A 22,348-nucleotide genomic window follows, 5' to 3' on the forward strand; every position below is an offset into this window, starting at 1 on the left:
TTTTTCGCACTCTAGAAGGTAACAAGATTCAATTTACCCATTGCTAAGTGTAAACGAAAACCACTTAATTAAAAAGAAAAGTATCGAGTGGTGACACTGAGTCCTATCTGTGGTTCCTGCTCTATTTAGAAACAATTCATGCATTGACAAGATGGGCGGCACCACTTTACAAGAGGAAAAACTAGGCTTTTGCAAGTTGCACAATAAATTCATGGTTTTCTCGAATCATGAGCAATCAAACCGAAAGCAAATATTACTAAATAGTTTCCAAAGTTTTTCTTTATTCTATAAAACATAATCATAGATATGTGTATTTATTTTATGTCATAAAAGATAAATTAAAGTGAGTCTTAGTCACTACTACAAGATTTCGGAATATTTGAATATGCATATTCACATTCAAAAGCTTTTTTAATTAAAAATATTAGATTCGATATAACCTTGCAAAATATTTCATTTCGGAGTAGAAGGTACAAATAATGTTTTAATGTTTTGATATGAGATTTTTTCTATCAAATTGATGAATAAGACATGATTGTGAAAACTCTAATTAATTGTTAATTTTCCTTTAATTAATTGGTTATTTTTTATGTAAATCACCTACAAACATTTTTGTGATTGATTTTGGTAGTTACAACTAATTTTACTTACAAATCTATGTTATTCAAAAAACTTTCTGAGAGAAACTTACGCTTAATGTTTATAATATGGCACTATATTATGTATTGAGCTTTTAAAAAAAAGCTTTCTTTTCTTTTATTTATTTATTTATTTATTTTTTAGGCGGTCTGGGTGGCGAAAAAACTAGATGGACTGCTGCAGCAGAAAATCTTCAAGCAATTTATGATTCACTGGCAGGTGATATCCTTATCTCCAGTGGTGTAATAGCATACCTAGCACCATTCACAGCTCCGTTAAGGTATTGTGAAATGTTCATTTTTATTGAGTTTATATATGGAAGCTAAACAGTTTCTAGGATAGTTCAATTTAATACACAGAACAACTTTGTGCTGGTCACTGGCTCATTTTCACAAATTTCTCTGAAATATAAATGTACAATGCAATATATAAATATACAATCATAGATTCCAAGAATTTAGTTTTATCCTCTATTCCCCTCGCTAAATAAGCTCATTTGTAGTGTAAAGTAGAATCAAATTAGCACAATGTTACTTTACATTCTATGAGACTCAAATCTACACGTTTTACGTCCTCTCTTGAATACACTATATGTATATTTGCTCCCATTAGTTTGATAGAAGAAGCTTCGTTTTATTTCATACTCATTAAAAATTACCATATAAAAATTAATGGGAATTTTTTATATGTTACAAAAAAGTATACAATAATGTTTTTATGATCTACTTGCAGAGCCGAAGCCATTCAGGCGTGGCATAACTTTTGCTTGAAGAAGGAGATTCCTTGCTCGAAAGAATATACTCTTCTAAAGGCATTGGGTTCGGAAATAAAGATACAGCAATGGAATATCGAAGGCTTGCCGCGAGATAGCTTTTCGTCAGATAATTCTATCATCGTGGACAATTGTAGAAAGTAAGTATGTTTATTATTATTATTATTATTATTATTATTATTATTATTATTACTATTATTATTATTATCATTATTTTCATATTCGTTAACACATTCTGAAATTTCAGTATTCAATATTTCGTTTTGCATTCTTCAGTTTTCAGTAGTGCTGTCGAATTTTTGTGTCATTTGCGGTTTTCGGTTTTTGAGAAAACCGGTTTTCTTTTCAAAACGCGGTTTTTGAAACCGCAACCGCAAAAGTGGTTTTCAAAACAGTAACTGCAAAAGCCGTTTTCAAAACTGAAACCGCAAATGCGGTTCTCGAAACGGAAACCGCAAAAGCTCTTTTCGAAAGCGAAAGCCGCCCGAAACCGTGTTTGCGGTTTTATAAGCGAAACCATGTTTGTTCTTTTCAAAGCAGAAGCAATGTCTGCTGTTTTTAATTACACCTTTTAACAATTGAAGACTTTGGGGCAAAAACCCGTCAAGTCCAAAAAGTGAGTGTAAAGGAGATAGCTTCACAAGGGTTTCTCGTCGTCCGATTTTCTTCAAACTTGACACATACATACTAGATTGAAAATAAATCGACACGTATTTTTTGTTTCTTTCGGAAAATAGGTTAAGGGGGGGGCAAAGGGCCTCTTTTCAAAAAGGGGTCCCCTTGACTAAAGGGGCCACATTAAAGAAACGAAACTCTGCCGATGCAATGATGACTTCAAAGTAGGAAATATGGGTTTTGTCATTTTTGCGAGAAAAGAGTTTCAGGGCGGGGGGCAATGGCTCCCTTCGAAATGACAAAGGACCCCGCACAATCCTTACGGAAATTAGATTTCGGTGGAGTTGCTTGAAATCCTGATATTTTGTAGATATTGTGTACCTGAGAAATAGTCTCAATGAGCACAACCAAAAATTACTGGCCCTTTGACCACTACAGGGCCACTTTTTTGAAAACAGCCGAAGATAACGATATTCTGGATTTCGATGAAAATGACTGAAACTGATATGTTGGAGATATTGTGTTCCTGAGAAAAAGTCTCAATAGGCACAACCACCAATCACTGACCGTTTGGCCGCTACAAGGCCACATTTTTGAAAACAGAAGAAGGTAACGGTATTCTGGATTTCGGTAAAAATTAATGAAACCGTGGTATGTTGTAGATATTGTGATCCTGAGAAAATGTCTCAATTTGTACAACCATCCATCACTGACCGTTTGGCCACTATAGGGCCACTTTTTTACAGGACGGATAGGGATTTCAAGAAAATCGTAGATCTTTACGTTGGTGGCCCTAGTAGCCCTTCTAATTGTCACTGGGACATGAACTATACCTCATTGTAAAGGTTATAAAACGCACATTCCAACGAGCTAAATTTTGTGCCCCTCGTTCCAAACCCATAGAAGAAGAAGAAGAAGAAGACGACGATTTTTTGTAAAAAAGATTTTTTTTGTTTTTGGAAATTTGTCAGAAGCAGGCAACACTGTTACTTGTCGTACGCAGGAAAAAATATTTTCACGCGTATGCCAGACATTGGGTACAATCATTTAGAAAAGTGAAGGGCGAGAGTTCAATACCAAGCGAGAGAAAATTCCGAATGTGTTTCCTACGAGAATGACCCTGTACATATTTTTCGAAATATATTGGTTTGCCCTGATGTCTCTAATTGGAACAGAAATATAAGCCATACCTTGTTTGAAAGCTTTTGAGACACAGATTCCAACGAGGTAACTTTTGTTCCCTCCGTGCCTAACCCGTAAAAGAAGAAGAAATAGAAATTTAAAAAAAAAATTGAAAAGAAAATACATTTTTTCGAAGCTTGTGGAAATATGGCAACACTATTATTTATCGCACATTGTTAAAAATATTTTCACGTGTACGCCAGATATTGGGTAGAATCATGTATAAAAGTGAAGGGCGAAAGTTCAATATCAAGTGAGAAAAAAAAATCCAAACATGATTCCTACGAGATTCACCCTGTACATATTTTTCGAAATATTTTGGTCTATCCTGACGCCCCTAATCGTCACAGAGATATAAGCCGTACCTGGTTGGAAAGCTTATGGGACACAAATTCCAGCGAAGTTACTTTTGTGCTCCCCGTACCCAACCCGTTAAAAAGGAATAAGAAAAAAATACATTTTTCGAAGCTTGTGGGACTATGGCAACCCTGTTATTTGCCGTACGCTGAAAACATATGTTCACGTGTACGCCAGACATTGAGTGCAATCATGTAAAAAAAATGAAGCGCGAAAGTTCAATACCAAGTGAGAAAGAAAATTCAAACGTGTGTCCTACGAGAATTGTCCTGTATATATTTTTCGAAATATTTTCGTTTATCCTGATGCCCCTAATCGTCACAGAGATACAAGCCATACATCGTTGGCAAGCTTATGGGACATAGATTTCAACGAGGTAACTTTTGTGCCTCTCGTGCACAACCCGTGAAAAAAGAAAAAAATTCAAAAAAATTGAAATAAAAAATACATTTTCTAGAAATTGGAACACTGTTATTTGTCGTGCGCAAGAATGGCCATACACGATTACGTGTTGTTTGCCACGGTGTTGTTTGCCACGACTCGATTTGGGTGTTGTTTGCCACGGTATTTTTCTCTCTGGCTTATATCACAATCGTGAAAATTTATACAAAATTGACTTTAAGGGTTACCAGATGACCAAATTATAACAATCAAATCTATTATGTTTATAAACAGAAATCATACAACACAAACCGTCCCAGGCACGTTATTGGGTATCTGCGCTATCGGCTGTTAGCGCGACAGTTAAATTTATTCAAGGTGAATTCAAGCACTCGATATAATAATTTGTTTGCTTAGAAACTCTCCAAATGCATTTTCAAAATTGATATGGCGTACAAGTTTTTAGTGTTCGACTGAGTGGCCAACATTAAATCTAAGCATATCATCAGATTACCTATAAGGGGGATAGCAATCCCGACAAATGGGAACCCTAACCTTCTGGAGGGGGTGCGATATACATATATATATAATATTTCATAACCTTTCTAGAGATCAAAGTAAACAAAATTAGATTTAAAAATCTGGATTTAGCGATCTTGTAAACACCTTTGGCGAGAAGAGGAAAATTTAGTCTATTGGTAATACAAAGATTTACTGACTTTTGTGTTGTTGCATGGTTATTTTCAAGTCCACACAAAAGAGCTCCCTAGTGGACGCTCTTTCTGTACGCGCCTTTGGCCTGGGAAACCCGAGTTAGATTTTCGGCAGGAGCTCATGTGGTCCGGATTCGACGTTAAAACTGTAGGTCCATGTTTTATATAGCCTCGATGCTGAACGGGACGCTAAAACTGAAAATCAAATCAATCCCATAAAGATTATTAAAATACAAGGGACGATAATCCCTCCATGGCCTTTCTGAAACAAGATAGAATGTGCACGAATTGGAGTGGATTTGAGTTAAGCATCCCATTCAGAAGCAGATTATGAAGCCTGGGCCTACAGCTTAACACGGTCTCCGATCCACATGAGTTTCCACCGGTAATCAAACCCAGGTCTTCCACACCAAAGGCGCGTACACTATTGAACTGCGAAATTGCGAAGCAGTTCAAGATGCACAAGGATAAATTTGGGTACCTAGTAACATATGGACTGAGTCCATACTTTCAAAAAGAATTGACAAACGTGGTTAAAGAGTATCCTATCTTCTGTATTTCTTTTGATGAAAGTTTAAATTCTGTCGCTCACAAGGGTCAAATGGATATAGTTTTAGATTTTGGGACGAACAAGATATCTTATGTCCGCATTTTTAGGTCATGCTATTGCTGAGGACTTCCTGATGTCATTTTTGAAAACTTGAAAGACCCTGGTTCGGATACGAATAAGATGCTGCAAGTATCAATGGACGGACCGAATGTAAACTTGAAGTTTTTGAACGACCTAAAGAAGTACTTGGATGATTCACTTTCAGATTCGAAGCTGTTGGACTTCTGTACATGCTTCTTGTATGCTATTCACGGTGCATATAAAACGACACACAACTCCGAATGGTGCATTCACAGATTTTTGCGCACTCTTCAAGAACTACCCAAGTAGACGTGCAGATTACAAACACATAACAGGGTCACATCTTTTTCATATGAAGTTTTGCTCTATCAAATGGGTCGAAAACTCAAAAGTTATTGAAAGAGCTGTGGAAATGCTGTCACATATTAAGAACTATGTTGATGCTTTTGAGAAAAAAAACTTCCTGCATGTAAAACTTTGTAATTATAAGAAGTTAGTAAAAAATGACCTCCTCCTACCACAGTTGGCATTCATGCGTTCTGTTTCTCTTGAACTAGAATAGTATCTCTCCAAATATCAGAGTAATGATCCTCTTTTGCCTTTTATGTTCACTGATCTGAGTTCATTATGCTTCGACACCTGTTGGCAAAAATTGTAAAGAATCAGGTTTTGGAATCGGCAAATACTAGTAAGAAACTTCTCTCAATTGATTTGAAGAAGATAAAATACCTGAAGACCTTGGATTTGCATTGTTGACATTGGATTTGCAGCCTCAGCAGCTTTGAAAGGTAAGTAATAAAGGATAGGAAAGTTCTTCAGTTCTATGGAGACTACAGAAAATTCCTTGTTGATATATGCATGAAGATTTTTGTCAAAAGCCCTCTTACTTTCAAGTTTGTTAGAAGTGCTAGCTGTTTCAATCTTGCAATTATGACCAATTCGTCTATTAAGACCTACAGAGTGACTGCTGTATTAGAGGTTCTTGTTGAAACAAATCAATTATCTAGTATGGAAGCTGACATTGCAAAACGAGACTACTTAGATTTCCCATCAAAAGAAGAAGTAATGAAGTATCTCAACAGATCCCAAAAACTGATCGATTGGACCATTCTAAGCACTGCCTATTTTCAACACAATGTTTCCAAAGAATTGATCCATTTCACACAGAAAGTACTGGTTTTGTTTCACGGCAACGCTGCTATTGAAAGAAGATTTTCCATAAACAAAGAACGCCTAGTAGAGAATCTTCACGAAAATAGCTTGTAGTGTTTCGAAGAAGACGATCTATGCGTCCAAAAATGTATCAACATTGAGAAAAGATGCTTTAGAAAAGTACAAAAAGAGTGTAGATAACAACGCAGCCAAAAGAAAATTAGTATCAGAAGAAATAAAACAATTAGAATTGAAAAAACGATGTATTACGTAGAGTGCTAAGGAAGAAACAGAAGAACTGAAGAATGAGGTGAAAAGACTGAAAAAGATACTGTCTTAAGGGTGCCTTTTGAGTGTAAGGTACAATCATTGTGAATTAATTCACAGATTTGTTATAAAATGTATACTATGTAGCATAGTACGTAAAATTTTGTGTTACATATTTTATAAAGCATATAAAATACTGTATACAGGCTAATATATTAAAGGTTTTGTGTCTGCCTTTGACTTATTATTTAGAACAAGTTTTTACTTACATTAAGCCTGGCACAGAATCTACTAAAGAACTGTTTACTTGCACAATGTGTGTTGTGATATTCTTTCTTTGGCTGTGTTTATGAATGTAAGTGTTAACGAAGTGATCTACGTAGTCGAAAGTGCATTGTCACTTAGAAGCTCTGATATTAGCTAGCACTATTCAAGTATATTTTGTATTATATCATTGTGAATTGAAACTGAACAGTTATATATCTATCTATATATATAAAAGAGAACGTACAAATCCTTTGTTCCCTCATCACGCTAATACGGCTGAACCAATTTCTTTTATTTTTGGGGGGTTATTAGGATTTGGACCCTAGATGGTTTTTATCATATCACTTTAATTTTTAATTACCAGTGTCTTGAGATAATTGACCATTCAAGTGTCCATAACGTACAAATCCTTTGTTAGTTCATCATAGGTAAAAATAAACGTATTTATATGCAACCCGCATGACCGTGTCACTCGGCGGGTTAACATAAATGACAGGCGATATAATGTTAACATTTACTGCAATCTACTATGGTTTTTATCATATCACTTGAAAGCGAAAAAGTAAAAATTATCTAAGTAACAAAGTTTATTGCGTTCCGGGGTGACCGCAGCGAAGCGGGGCGGGTTAACATAAATGACAGGCGATATAATGTTAACATTTACTGCAATCTTCTATGGTTTTTATCATATCACTTGAAAGCGAAAAAGTAAAAATTATCTAAGTAACAAAGTTTATTGCGTTCCGGGGTGACCGCAGCGAAGCGGGGTGAACGCTGCTAGTAAAGCTATAAAATTATAAAACTATTTTCATCATTTATATAAAACCGGTAATTTGTCAACCATACTTTTTTGTAATTTTTTTAATAATCTTAGAAACAATTTTATATTCATTGAGATTGTAAATGTTTCCAAAGCAACAGTTGTATACATTTTGTAATTAAGACATTTAAAGCAATGGGTGGAGTGGGGAACTGTAAGGAAAGTTAGGAGGCCCTTTAGAAAATGTTAAAAAGTAATCTGTATTGTAAAAAAAATCAAGGCTAACTAAGGCTAATTAAAAATAAAATATTCTTTTCGTGCGAAAATAATTACAAACCTGAAATTATCAAGAGTGTGATTATTCCCAAAAGACTTTTAAAAAATCATTGTATTAGGTACTGGAATTTTGCTGATAGTTATGCTGAATATACTGGAAATATACTGGAATTTTGAAACGGCAACTCAGTAGACACCCTGAATGTTCTTGTCACTTTCATTCTCCAGAGACGAAGTAAAGTTGAGGAGAATTTTAACATAACATATAAAGTAGAAATTTTCATATCTGTAATATAATTTCAGAATATATTTAAAATCATTACACACTCACACACGCCCCTACACGTAAGGTATTTTTAAAAAATATATACGGAATCTTTCAGAAATTAATGTACTCGAAATCTGAGCTTTCACAGAGCTTTATTTACTGCAGAACGTTTTTACTCCGGAGTTCAGTTATTCGATGGTATTATTATTATTATTATTATTATTATTATTATTATTATTATTATTATTATTATTATTATTATTATTATTATTATTAGAAAACGTAAGTACATTACATCAGGACTTATGATGATTATAGTGAATAATGAACTACACAAAAGATTTCTATCATAGCAACATTTCCCATAGGCACCTTCAATTTCAGTTCTTACCTCTTCTTTTTATTTTGGATTTGCAGTGTACTTATTAAAAAAAAAAAAAAAAAGACAAGCTTTCCGTATACTAATCTTTTTTAATTGAAACCTTTTTTAATTGAAAAATATCTTTCACTTAATACTCCGAAAAAAGAACTAGCAGGACAAGTAAGTGAATTATTGTATGCAATATATCATACGTGGCGAAACGATAAATACACTATTTTTACGTGCTATCACTTATTTGACCCAATAGTAGTTCTACTATGCTTTTTTTTTTTTTTTTTTTTTTTTTTTTTTTTTTTTTTTAAGTAATATCAGGAAGCAAATAAAATTCCAAACAGTATGTCCTGTCTGTGTATCAGTTACTTATGTATTAATGTTTCAGACTTTTCATTTTAATTCGAATTTCAAATAACTCTGGCATTGAAGAAAATATATTTGATAAATAACAACTAAATTTACGGGTAAAAGTGAAATAAAAATGAAATCTTCAAGTTTTACTTCCCACGGTTGTGCCGGCTAGATTAAAGGAGACGGTGATGATGAGAAATGAAGGAAATGATGGAATGAAAAAGGTGGAGGAAACGGGACGATCCCGAGAAAACCCATGCACACAGTGTTTGTCCACCACAAAGTTCTTGGAGTGAGATGGGATCGAACCAAGGACCCCATGCACCAGAGTTGAACGCTCTACCACTGAGCTACCGTGGCCCCTAAAAGTGAAATAATACTATATAACATTATAGAAAAAGTAATACAAAACTTACAGAAGGAGAAAAAAATCTTTACACACACATCAAATGCGCTTAAATGTGGAGCACATACAGGTATCTTATTTATTTATTTGTACATATTTCTGGGCATTACCAGCATCTGTGGCCTGTCACGTATAAGAGGTGGCGCCCTTGGCGAGCACACTATCCGGGGAAAATGAAATGAAATCTTTACGTTTGACGTCCTCCGGTTATACTGGTTAGGCTAAAGGAGACGGTGATAATGAGAAATGAATAAAATAGTGGAATGAAGAAAGCGGGAGGAAACGGTAGATCCTCGAGGAAATCCACGCACACGGTGTTTGTCCACCACAAAGCTTACTTAGCACGAGCTGGGATCGAATCCAGGACCCCATAACGCTCTACCACTGAGCCATCGCGGCCCCTCACTATCCGGGGAAGGAAGAAAGGAGTGGGAAAGGAAGGAAACGATTTGGGACCTGTATGTTAGGTACCATTCTGACATTTGCCTGGTGTGAATGAGAAGAACCCAGGAAAAACCTTACTCAGGATGGCTGGCCCGAAAAAGCTATTACAACTTTCCGACCGAGTGTTCTTACCAGTAATCAAATCTGGGCCCGCTAGCATCAAAGACGACAGCGTTAGCGACTACGCTAGGCAGGACCACACATTCAGGTATCTGATATATCTAAATTTTAGAATTGAGAATATTTTCAAAATCTGAACATAATTAATGATTTGCTGAGAAAACTAAGCTTGAAGGCATATTTTGTTCACAAGCTGAATAAGATCCTAACTTTGGAGACATTAAGAGCCATATACTTAGGCTCCATCCAATTTTCTGGGGTAATATTTTCCATGCAAAGAAAGTGTTTACAAAGCAAAGAAGATACTCAGAATAATGTTATGAGCTCGTTTTCAAGCGCCTAGCAAACCATTATGTCAGTATTTAAATATATTACTGTTACCATGAGTATACCAAATGTGTTCTTGAAACAATATATTTTATACGTATGAAAAAAACTAAATTATAACTTACAACAATACAATACGAACTACCAACTGTATACATATATACAATTTCAGGTTAACAAAACCTCAAAATTTGATACACCACACAGGAATTAAGCTGTATAATAAACTTACCAGCTCTTTTAAACAAATGCCGAACTTGTAGTTAAAAAAATATATCAAATTAGTGGTAGAAAGTCATCTGTTCTGTAACATAGAAGACAAAATTCAGTCAGATCTTTAAGTTAAACTTGAAGAAGAAATTTGAAGATTACTTTGTATATTGCAAATTTAAATTGTAAATAAGAATAAGTTTTCCAAAAGGTATATAGTTTAGTATTATTTTGTAGTACTCTGATTATGGCTGTTTAAGATAATGTTTTTAAACATTGTGTATCTTCTTACGAAGCCATGAACTCAGTTCTAGAGACGAAAAACTAAAATAAACTAATAAATTTAACTTCATACTTACTTCAGATGTTTGCAAATATTGTTTTACTTCTTTTCAGAAGCTTTCTAGGATGCAGTTTCATCACGATTGATTTAATAACATTAAAATACATATACAGTGTGGGCCATAAGTCGTTTGACACTAGCAGTTATTCAGTTCTCCGTTAGCTAAAGTAGCAGTAGCTGATTGTAGTAATCAATACATTATGGTGTGGTTCGTGAATAATACGTTATAGAAATTGATTTTATAAAGGATTTAAACCTTGTTACATTTTAATGAAGTAAGTTTGCAATGAATAGAAAGTTTTCAAAGGATGACCGTATGGGCGGAGTTAGGCATTGTCTGCCTGGGTGGCACAAGTGTAGAGTTAATATGAATAACTCATTTTTGACCGTTTTCTTACTGTGGCATTATTAATTTTGTCAAAATTTGAGGGGCAATATCCCCATGTCCCCCCATAGCTTCGCCCATGGATGACCGTGTGTTCATACTTCAAAAGTGGTGGTTAAGTGACAACAATTTCCAAGATTTGATAGAGTTATTTGTGCATCATTTTCTGAATACTGTACTTCCATCTCGATAAGCAATCCATTACTTGAATAAAAGGTTAGTACAGAGTGGGTCTGTAGCTGTTCTTCGTAGACCAGGTAGGTCTAAATGTCTACATAAGAAAATCTTATAACTGTAGCGCAATGTTCTGTACAATCCCCGACCAAATGATCTCGGAAATCATCCAGTGAATATGGTGTTCTATGAACAAATCTCGGAAGGATGCTGAAAATATTAGGTTTGAAACCGTACAACCTTCCTTTACTTCATGGTCTGAATGAGGATTATTCTGACCGACGTAAAGAATTCTGGAAACGGTATCTAATACGGCGAGGAATAGGCAACATTATTTACAAAGGCACTTTGTGAACTAACGAGGCAACTTTTAAACTAAGTGATAAGGGAAATAGACACAACTGCGTCTATTGAGATTTTAGAAACCTACATTCGTCACTTAGAATGAATTAAATGCACCTGATGTGTGTGTGTGATTATCGGACTATATATTTTTTAAACACACTGTTACTTCGGAAAATTACCTTGAGATGATATATGAGGTGGTTATTGAACTGGAAAACAATTCTGTATTTGAACAACTACAGTTCATGAAAAAAAATCATATGGCAACAAATGGTGCACTTCCCCCAATATGGAAACATTGTGAGAGAGCTGTTAGATGACTATTTTAATGGAAGAATTGGCAAATGAGGTCCCACTAAATTGCCACCGCGGTCACCGAATCTCAGGTCAACAGACTTTTCTGTCTGAGCCGTAATGAAAACGAAAATACGGATCTACAGCATTTGAAAGAGCGTATTACTTCTGAATGTTCTAAATTATCATTGAATACCATTGAAAGTGATGAACGACACTCTGAACACTTGGTTCAGGTAATCTAACTTAATGTTATGATACAACTTCTAATAATTTCACAGTTTCATAGTTGATAAATAATTCATTTCATATGCTTTTTTGTAAAGTTACTTACGTTCTACCCTGTATGAAGGAAATAGGGTTACTTTTCCAAAACTAATTTCATATGCAAGTTTAGTTTACGTATTGCTTCAATTCTAAAATTATATATTTTATTGTAGGTGGCCTTTGATGATCGATCCACAGAATCAAGCCAATAAGTGGATTAAAAATATGGAAGCTTCTAATGGTTTGCAAGCTATAAAATTTGCAGATAAATTTTACATGCGTGTACTGGAGCGTGCTTTAGAGCTGGGAAAACCTGTTCTTTTAGAAAACGTATTTGAGGAGTTGGAACCATCTTTGGATCCCATACTTTTGAAGCAGTACTATAAGCAAGGTAAGCTTCCTACAAATTTTCTTTATTTTACTTGTTTTATATAGTGCTTCTTGTGTAATTTAATTTTTACCACTAAATGAAGTTTAGAAAAATAGACATGTCGAAAGAAATAACAAAATGCATCCATATCTTCATTTATTAGATTATAGTTGACAGCAATTTTTAATGTTATAAGGCATTTTAGGTGACTATATAATGTATGTTTTATTCTGAATTTATTTTATTTTCTAAGCCAGTTTACAAGGTGATTGTGAAATGAAATGAAAATGCCGTAAAATAAAGGCTTAATGACTTAGAAGGACCTCTTTCCCAGTACCGTAACTTTTTTCGCCAGTTTCAGTTGCAGTTTTTACCGTAACCCAGTACCGTAACCAAATTTTTTTCTGGGGGTAGGCAAGTATTAATACGCGTATTTAGGTCCCCTAGAAAAAATTGTTTTTCTAATTTTTGGGCCCCTCTTTCCATCTTTCTCTTACTTCTTATGGGCCCTCGGAGCCTGTGGGCACTCCCGCACGGCAAGGTCTGCGGGGCCATTAGTTACGCCACTGGGCCCGTTCCATACATGACAAATTAATTAAGGGGACAATATTCACAAATCTCAAAGCGATACGAATAAATATTATTTCTAGGACCCCTAGTAGTAGAAATTTTTACTGAAATGGACCCACGACTCATTTTTGTTTTATTACCTTTTGTGTGCTGTTTTGTTTATGTCATGTAGTGAACCTGTTTGATGCTTCATTTATAATTTCACGTTCGTATCGTATGTGGAGTAAGATAATTTTGTCTTAAAATGCCTCCCCCTCGAACGGCGGGAAGCTTCCCTTTGGGCAGTTTCCCCCTGCCCCCCTACCCCATAAATTGTGGCCTTGCCTTTCCTGTCATCAAAGTGTCCCTACTTTGAAACTTTATATCGTATTGTGTTTCATTCTAACCGTTATCAGTTACATTTAAGCGAATATTCAGCAACTAAGGCCATTTGTAATATTCAAATTTGATGTGGACATCAGATACTTTAATATCGTCTTGGATGTAAACTTTACTTTCGATTGTGTAAATAAATACAGCGTTTAAGAACTCAGATAGAAATGTATGTATGAAAATTTTCCCAACAAGTTTACATTATTTTCAACAACATTTATTGGTCCATTTTATTAGTTGAAGACTAAACAAATCATTTAAATATTTTTTAAATGGATTTAATAATAAGTTATGTGAAGAAAAAATCTAAAAATGTATTGCAGCAACCAATGGTACTCTTCCCCGATTTATCATTTCATTCTTTCCTCTTCACTACTGTTTTCGTCCATAATTTGATTTCTCCCCCGAAACATCAAGACACTATATATTGTACGAGTTCAACCAAACTCATCCAGTCGGGACGAAAACATGGAGGTAGACCTTGACCTGCTGTGAAAGAGTGCAGAATATTACATTGTGCAGGATTTCGGTTCCTGAGTTAACTCGGGTGGTCATATTTTGACTCACATTTTTCGAAAGTCATATATCAAACTCATCCGATCAGGATCAAATTTGGCATGGTACCTGCTATAAAAGCGTGTAAAATATCCTTTTGGTTCTTAAGTTATGCATAAAGTTCTAAATCAATACATTGATCATAATAAAACGTAATAAATACTGCTTAAATAGCAATTAAAGGTCAGTTGTGGACAATTAAATGAAGGACGATTACTTACAATTGTGCGTATTTCGATTCCTGCTCGCGCCAAGTGAACTTTGCGGTGGGCAAACACCGTGTGCGTTGGTTTTTTCGGGGTTCTCCCGTTTCCTCCCACTTTCTTCATTCCACCATTTCATTCATTTCTCATAAAAACCGTCTCCTTTAGCCTAACCGGCATAACCGTGAACGTAAAATTCAAAGATTTCATTTCATTAGCTAAGCGTATAACATATTCTTTGATTTACTGTCCGACGAATTAACGCTGTAGCACAGTCCTAAAACATAATCTCTCAAATACTTAAAGAAAAAAGTTGTCCTTAACAAAAAAAATGGGGTCATTATCATATTTATTCGTGTATTTATGTAGGTATTTTATGACATCCTGAAAAAAATGACTTTTATATCCAAATTCCATTTTCATCAATAATAACTTTCTTCCACAGGTGGATTTTGGTCAATTAACTTGGGAGATAAAACAGTTGGCTATAACTTCAATTTCCGGTTTTATATCACCACAAAACTGAGAAACCCCCATTATTTGCCGGAAGTGTCTACTAAAGTAACATTGGTAAACTTTGTTTTGACGCAAGACGGACTGGAAGATCAGCTACTGGGAATAGTTGTAGCACAAGAAAGGTAAATATTTGTATTGTTCTAGATATGAAAGATACTTTGGTAGATGGTATGAAGTGCAACAAAATTATAATAATTAAAAAAAATGAAACCAATATACTTTACACCAACTTTACATTAAGCTTTCCTACTTTGGTTTGAATAAGCGCTAAAAGTAATGCAGTTCGTGTTACGTATAAAAGGAAAATGAAAATGCAATAAAATCTTTCAGTTTAATGCCCCACGATTATGCCCGTTAGGCTAAGGAAGATGGATGATTCAGGCAAGTGAATGATGATGGAAGAATTGATAGAATGAAAATGTAGAAGGAAGTGGGAGTACCCCAAGAAACTATACGAACACGATGTTGTCCACCACGTATTAAGTATAAAAGATTACATCTGGAATGTGATATCCATCTTCCATTAAGAAGCTTTCAAGTCAACAGATGAAACCCTCACATGCGTTCCAATGTCTCCTGAGTGATTTGCAGCACATCTCTACGAATAACTGTCTTCAGTTGGTTTAATGAACTGAGTTTGTTGACGTAAGCTTGCTCCTTTAAATATCCCCACAGAAAGAAGTCACACGTACTGAGGTCGTGAGATCGAGGAGGCGAAGCACATCTTCGAACCTGAAAATCAAATAACTAGGAAATAATCTTCGTAAGATGTTCGTGGAGTGTTTGACGGTGTGAGCTGAGGCTCCATCCTGTTGGAACCACACGTTTAGTTTCAAGTGCAACATCTACTCTTGATTGATTGAATGATTATTGGATATTTAATGAGGGCATCAGAATTGCGGCTATTTTTCCCCGTCACGAAACGTCTCTTTTTTTGGTAGAAAAAACGTGTTTGTCACGTGCGTATAACGATTAAAATTTACTGTTATCATTGCACTCTCCTCTTTAAAAAAGTGGGGACCGATAACGTTACTCTTACACATCGCACACCACTTTGTTACACGGTTTCATACAGTTGTCTTGGATTTTCTCTGTACCCAGTGGTTTAAGTTTTGCTGGTTGACGAACCCATTTAGGTGAAAGTGTGCTGCATCACTCGTAAAGATGAGAGCATCAGGTTTGTTGTGAAGAAAAACTTGCATCCGTACTGCAAAATCTACCCGTTGGCCATAATCTGTTGCGAGTAATTGGTGCAAACAGACATCTATACGGGTGCAATTTAAGATCGGCTTTCAAAATTCTACTAACCGATTCCCGTCCAAACGTAATACGAATGAGTGATGCCGAACTGAACGTCGCAGACTATAGAGAAATGCTGCTCTCATTCTTTCTACATCCTCTAGTGTCCTCTCCCTACGTTCAGCACCTGGTGGTGCTTTTGGAGTTACATTGCTCGTGGTTTGAAACTGTTTAAACTATTTTAAAATGGTTTTCATATTGGAATTATCCATGCCACCCTCCATTGAAGTCCCGGCGGAATAACCTCTAATCTGCAGCCACTGAGTCGCTGTTTTTAACAGCATAGACATTGTACGTGAACATGTAATGTTCCGACCACGACTCCACGGTACCTGAAATAAATGTAAGATAAATTGTACTAGTCCACATACATTTTACAACAAAAATAAAAATTTTGGTCTTAAATAAGTGTGTAATATTCATTCAAAAATTAGTGCACTCCCCTGTATCACCTTATATGTACTAAATATTGGAAGATTTTTTTAGGACTTGAAAACTAAACTATTATCATTTTAAAGTCATGAAAAGTGTCATTTTAAAGTTCAAGAATAAATATCTCGATTATAACACACACAAATTTAAATTTTAAAAATGCTGCAGGTTTTAGCTTAGAAATCTCTTATAAAGGGAAATTTAAAAATGATGCTTCTACATGCGCGCATACAAAATTAGGATATTTTTTTCTTAAGTACAAATAGTCGTATATATGTTCATGTTTATGAAAGATAAGGTAATAGATGTAAAATTTGTTGTTGATAAAGTTATGATGGTAAGATGGAAGGACTAGTCCTGATGTAGATACGTATGCACCAACCAGTGTGCTCATAACTGAAGTAGAGGAAAGTTATTTAAAAACAGAAGAAAAGACAGAGAGAGAAGGGCCATAATCATAATTATAATGTGGATTTTAGAACTGTTGTGTAATAAAGACAAGAACGTAGGTAATACAGTATGCAAATGTGGTTTGGGCCAAAGAAATAAGGAAGAATAGATGCTGATCAATTTTTTCAAATAGAATTCATTTGTAATTGGTAAAACTTGGTTCTGTTAGCAGTAAGGGGAAGATATTCGTGCAAGAAGAGATAAACAAAATCACTGAGAATGATAGAAGTTTACAGTGCTTGGCAACAAACTTGAAAAAGTCATACGTAATATGAGGATGGGAGCACAAATGAGGTAGATGATGTGCCAATTGAATTTATTAAGAAAAGGGAAGAAAGAATTGTGATGAAATATGTAAGACGAGAGTGGTGAATAGATTTCTTGAAGACAACAATATGGCACTATTTACTAAGAAATCAAACCTATCTCTCTCTCTGTATATATATATATATATATATATATATATATATATATATATATATAAAATTAAAATGTAATTAATTATGAAGTAATAAGAATTCAAGCAACGGAAATTAGATTTCTAAGAAACCGTTTCAGAAGAAGAAGAAAGATCGAATGAGAAGTGAGATCATGAAGATACATTTAAATAACAGGATGTCCGATAACAGTGTTTAAGAAAAGTGGTTACGCTTGCATGAACATATACGAAAACTGAAAAGAAAGAAATTAAAAAATGATTATGTAAGAAGTTCATATACATGAAAATGGCAGGATAACAACCGTGAGGTAGACCAAGGAACGGATTGCAGGAAGTTAAAATAGGTTGCGGAAACAAAGGAAATAAGATGAGAAAAAGTTCAAAATTGTGAATAGTGAACTTAGAAAGCCATTGTACACACACAGGCCTGGCAGCATGTTGGAATTTGGAATAAATGATAATTAAAAATAAATAAATAAATAAATAAATAAATAATACTAATAATGAAAGAAGTCTTTATATACAGGGTGTAACATAAATGCGTGGCCAAAAGTTAAGAGGTTATTGCGGACATCCAAATAAGTAAAAATGTTCCTATAAACATAGGTCCGATGCCGCTTCGTTTCCGAGATACAGGGAGTTCAAATATCCAGTCCCTCCAGTGGCTCACTTTGGGAAAGTGAATGTAAATGTTCAATGTTACAGGAATAATACAATCCAGTGGAATTATGCCTGTGCAAATACATTTACACTAACATAGAGGATGAAACTAATCAACATTAGAGGTTATTGGGTTGTCAGTGTTGCCAACCTGGTACAAAGTGTTATGTTTTCAAATAGCATTAGCCGTCCACACGTTAGCTTATGATTGCCGAAATCAAAACGTTGGATACAAGTCCTGTTGTTATTTATCCCCAAAACAGTTTTCTGGCGTGTTTCTCACTGCCAGGATGATCCCTGGCAAATACAGTCTGGCCTTTATACGAAGTGGGCAACATTGTTACTCAAAAACATTACTTTGTGACTTTTAACATTTAATTACTTTGTGGATTCATATGTAAGATATTCTCATGTGCATTCATTTGTAACGACACAATAACACTTTCATGCAAGAGTTGTGATCTATGAGCCTTTGTTTCGTATTGTGCACCGTTAATTGACTTCACACTTCGACGCCTTGTCTTTCGAAAACGAAGCGGAATCTTCCCCATGTTTAGGAACGTTTTGATGTCGGCAATCATATGGTAACGTGTGGACGTCTAGTGCTATTTGAAAATATAACACTTGGTACCAAGTTGGCAACACTGACAACTCAACAAACTCAAATGTTGGTCAGTTTCATTCTGTATGTTAGTATAAATGTATTTGCACAGGCATAATTCCGCTTGATTGTATTATTCGTGTAACATTGAACATTTCCATTCATTTTCCCATAGTGAGCCATTGGAGGGAATCGACATTTGAACACCTTGTATCATCGAACGCATGTTTATAGGAACATTTTTACTTATTTGGATGCCGCAATCACCTCGTCACTTTTGGCCACGCATTTATGTTACACCCTATATATATATATATATATATATATATATATATATATATGTGTGTGTGTGTTTGTGTGTTCTAACATAATTCTGGAACGCCTGGAGCAATTTCAGCCAAACCTGGCACACATATTACTTATAACCTGGAAAATAATATTGTTGGGAGAGAATTAGACTCTATAGCGCCCCAAGGAAAGAGTATGAAAGGGATGACATGTAAAAATAGTCGAGAACGACTAATATTAGTATGGAATACCTAGTTTTCGGGGTGACAGATGAATAGTAACACTCACGATGCCGTCTAAGTCCAAATTCAGCTCCAGTAGCACCCTTGGAAATGGGGAGAAAATAATCGAAAACAATTTATATTAGAGTCGAATCCATAGTTTTCGAGGTTACTGATCTGGTTGGTCACCGTTCTAGTAACATTCTAAGCTCAAGTTTAGCCGAGGAATACGACGCCCCTAGCAACCCAAAGGTGGGAAGAGGTTACATGTAAAAATAATCGAAAACGGCCAATAGGTCTATTAGGTAGGCTTCATAGCTTTCGGGGTCGCTGAGATGAATGACTCCCGATGCCGTTTAAGTCCAAGTTCAGCCTCTGTGGGTATGGGGGGAGGGAAATGCTGATGAGGTTGTCGATTTCCCACACGTGTCCCAGCGTTCAAAAATTCTGGTCTTCATGGGGGAAGAAGGGACAATTTCAATAATTGTTTTCGCGACATTGATATCGACGTTGTCTGTTGTTTGAGATCGCATCAGGGAAAATAGCTGACTCGTTTGAAATAAACTTATTACATAGTTAACGTCTACTAGATTTTTGTCATGTAACTTCGATTAAATGGCGTATCATAAGGAAGAGTTTAAAATTTGTCAAAAATAGAAAGTACTGGTATTATGTGCTTTTATCATTGCTTTTTCATTGAAATGCATTCCTTAAGAACGGAAAAAAGGATTTAAAATATATATATTTACAATCCTATTCTCTCCGTGTAAAGAACGGGCATTTTAGCTAGCATATAGAATGAAATTTGTATAGAAAAAGTTAATGAAGAAGAAATAATAATAAAATACTAAAAGTTAGGATAAAGATAAAATATATATATGCGGAAACAGGAGTAAAAATAGTGGAGTGAGATAGTTCGTTGATAATTGAGACCATGGTCTGTTCGCCTGTAGTACGGTAGTGCAAGTGTCTTCCAGCTTTTTCGAAGAGAGGTGAAAGCATTTGGGGAAAATATTGATAATATTACAAGGAAATTGTGATCGAATGAATTATTTTTGTGGGTTATGTGTTCTGTGATAGGTAGATGTGGTACGAAAGAGAAGTTAGTTTTGCTAGCATAGAAAGCTGCACAGTGTGTGTGCCCTTTAGGAGATTGAAAGAATCATATCTACAGAAATAGTGGTATGTGTTAATTATCTTTGTGCTCGAATGTTCGAAAATCGGACTGGGGTCCAATATGGAACTAGTTTTACGTATGATTTTCTTGTATTTCTTCGGGAGAGGTTTAGGGAACTTGAAGCCAGTTCTCGTAATGATGTGAAGCTTGGGAAATTTTCGGTACAAGATTTCTAGTATCATGAATTTCTGTAGTTAAAGGAAATTTGGATAGTATAGAGTGAGGAAATTTGAGATAGGATTTTTATTTTATCCAGTTTTATTTATTTTATTATTATTTTACCATTGAAGTGTTTGTGGATTAGGATAGGAAAATGTCTCTGTATGGAGATTGTTGACGGTAGTTATTGAAGGACCTCCAAAGGGAAAAATCAATGGCGACAAATTCCGTGAACGTTGGGTTATAATCCTGTCGAAATTATGCGGTTATCAAAAAGCTCGCAATTTAACTTCTGGCTATTTAGTTTCAGTCAAAATAGTCTGTCCCCCGGTCAGTCTCGTTATCGTTTAAATGTTAAGTACTACCACATCCTAATATTTCTGTCTAAACTTATCTACCTCACGTGCATAAGAGCGACTGGCGAAATAATGTTTAACAATGAAACTTCGTTGCCTTTGGGAAAACGGCATGCTCACAGCAATGCAATCACAGCTATAATGAAGACGTCATATGACGTCTGCATGAAATAAGGCGTGTATGCATGTTGTTATTACTCCTACAGTATCACCTAGCGATAGAAAATTTAATACAACCGCAATTCAATTTATAATAATACGTTTTCTTGATTGCGTGACTTTTCGATCTCTTGGTAGCAGAGGCCCAGTAGTTAAGCGAATCATGAATGGAAAGTTGCTTTTGTCTTCGAGGTATGATAGGAGAGCTGGAGCTGGAGAATTGGAGATGGAAATCAAGAAAATGGAGAAGAATTCAATGAGATTACGAATACTGGAAATAATAGGTTTACCCAGGGATAATAATTTTTGGCTCAGAATGTACTCCAAAATCACCTTTGCCTCCGGCAGACATGATGATATTATGTTCTTGAAGAGTCAGGAAATTGAATCAAAAATTTGTTTGCAGATATATATTTTAAGTAAATGGTTTTTAGGACAGGGAGGGGTCAATATAAGAAGATGGAAGATATTTATGATGCTGAAATAAAACCTCTGCGAGAGGCGCATCGTTTGAACTGTATTACCAGTCTATGCTACGGGCTAAGGAAAGTAAGTGGGTATGAAGTTTAGGTTTATTAATTATGCAGGAGGGAAAGAAGGTTAAGCCACAATACTTTATCATCCGTTGAAGTTAAGAGGGCCTGAGTAAGCGTTGAGAACTAGTCAATATATATATATATATATATATATATATATATATATATATATATATATATATATATATATATATTGACATTCAGAATATGTTCAGTGCGAAAAGTCAGTCTGGCTAAGTTTCAAAACTAGGAAAACATTTAGGGATGACTTTGAAAATTTATTTTGATAAAGAAGAAAATTGTGTAACAGTTTCCTCAAAACGGGTAGAATCTTCCGATTTTGAGTGAAAAAAGAGCGATCGAGCTTCATGGGGTTTCGTAGTATTGGAAATAGACTAAAGATTTTGCCTAACGATTTGAGCCAGTCTCAACAAATGAAATTAAATTTCTAGTTTTGCGTCCCACGATTATGCCTTTTAGAATAAAGGAGACAGATGATTAATAAAAGTGAATGATTGTGAAATAATTGGTAAGAAAAAAGAATGTGAGAAAATGGGAGAATCCCCGAGAAAACCAACGGACATGATGTTGTCCATCACAAACTCGCGTGGCCGGGATCGAACCACGGACTCCTTGCACCAGAGATGAGCACTGTACAACTGA

At 35.2% G+C, this 22,348-nt stretch overlaps 1 protein-coding gene across 2 annotated transcripts in view; it reads left to right on the plus strand.

Annotated features, from left to right (window-relative positions):
• The window catches only part of Dhc62B (Dynein heavy chain at 62B), a 321,508-nt gene that overhangs the window by 232,570 nt on the left and 66,590 nt on the right, over nucleotides 1-22,348 (plus strand). For both annotated transcript variants that reach the window (XM_081762141.1, XM_081762142.1), the window contains 4 exons: nucleotides 784-919; nucleotides 1,372-1,551; nucleotides 12,496-12,713; nucleotides 14,838-15,030. In XM_081762141.1, coding sequence (XP_081618267.1) covers nucleotides 784-919; nucleotides 1,372-1,551; nucleotides 12,496-12,713; nucleotides 14,838-15,030 — 727 coding nt within the window. The remainder of the gene's footprint in view (nucleotides 1-783; nucleotides 920-1,371; nucleotides 1,552-12,495; nucleotides 12,714-14,837; nucleotides 15,031-22,348) is intronic.

Source organism: Thermobia domestica, chromosome 6 (assembly GCF_964235325.1).
Source record: "Thermobia domestica chromosome 6, izTheDome1.hap1.1, whole genome shotgun sequence".
Classification (NCBI taxonomy): Eukaryota; Metazoa; Arthropoda; class Insecta; order Zygentoma; family Lepismatidae; genus Thermobia; species Thermobia domestica.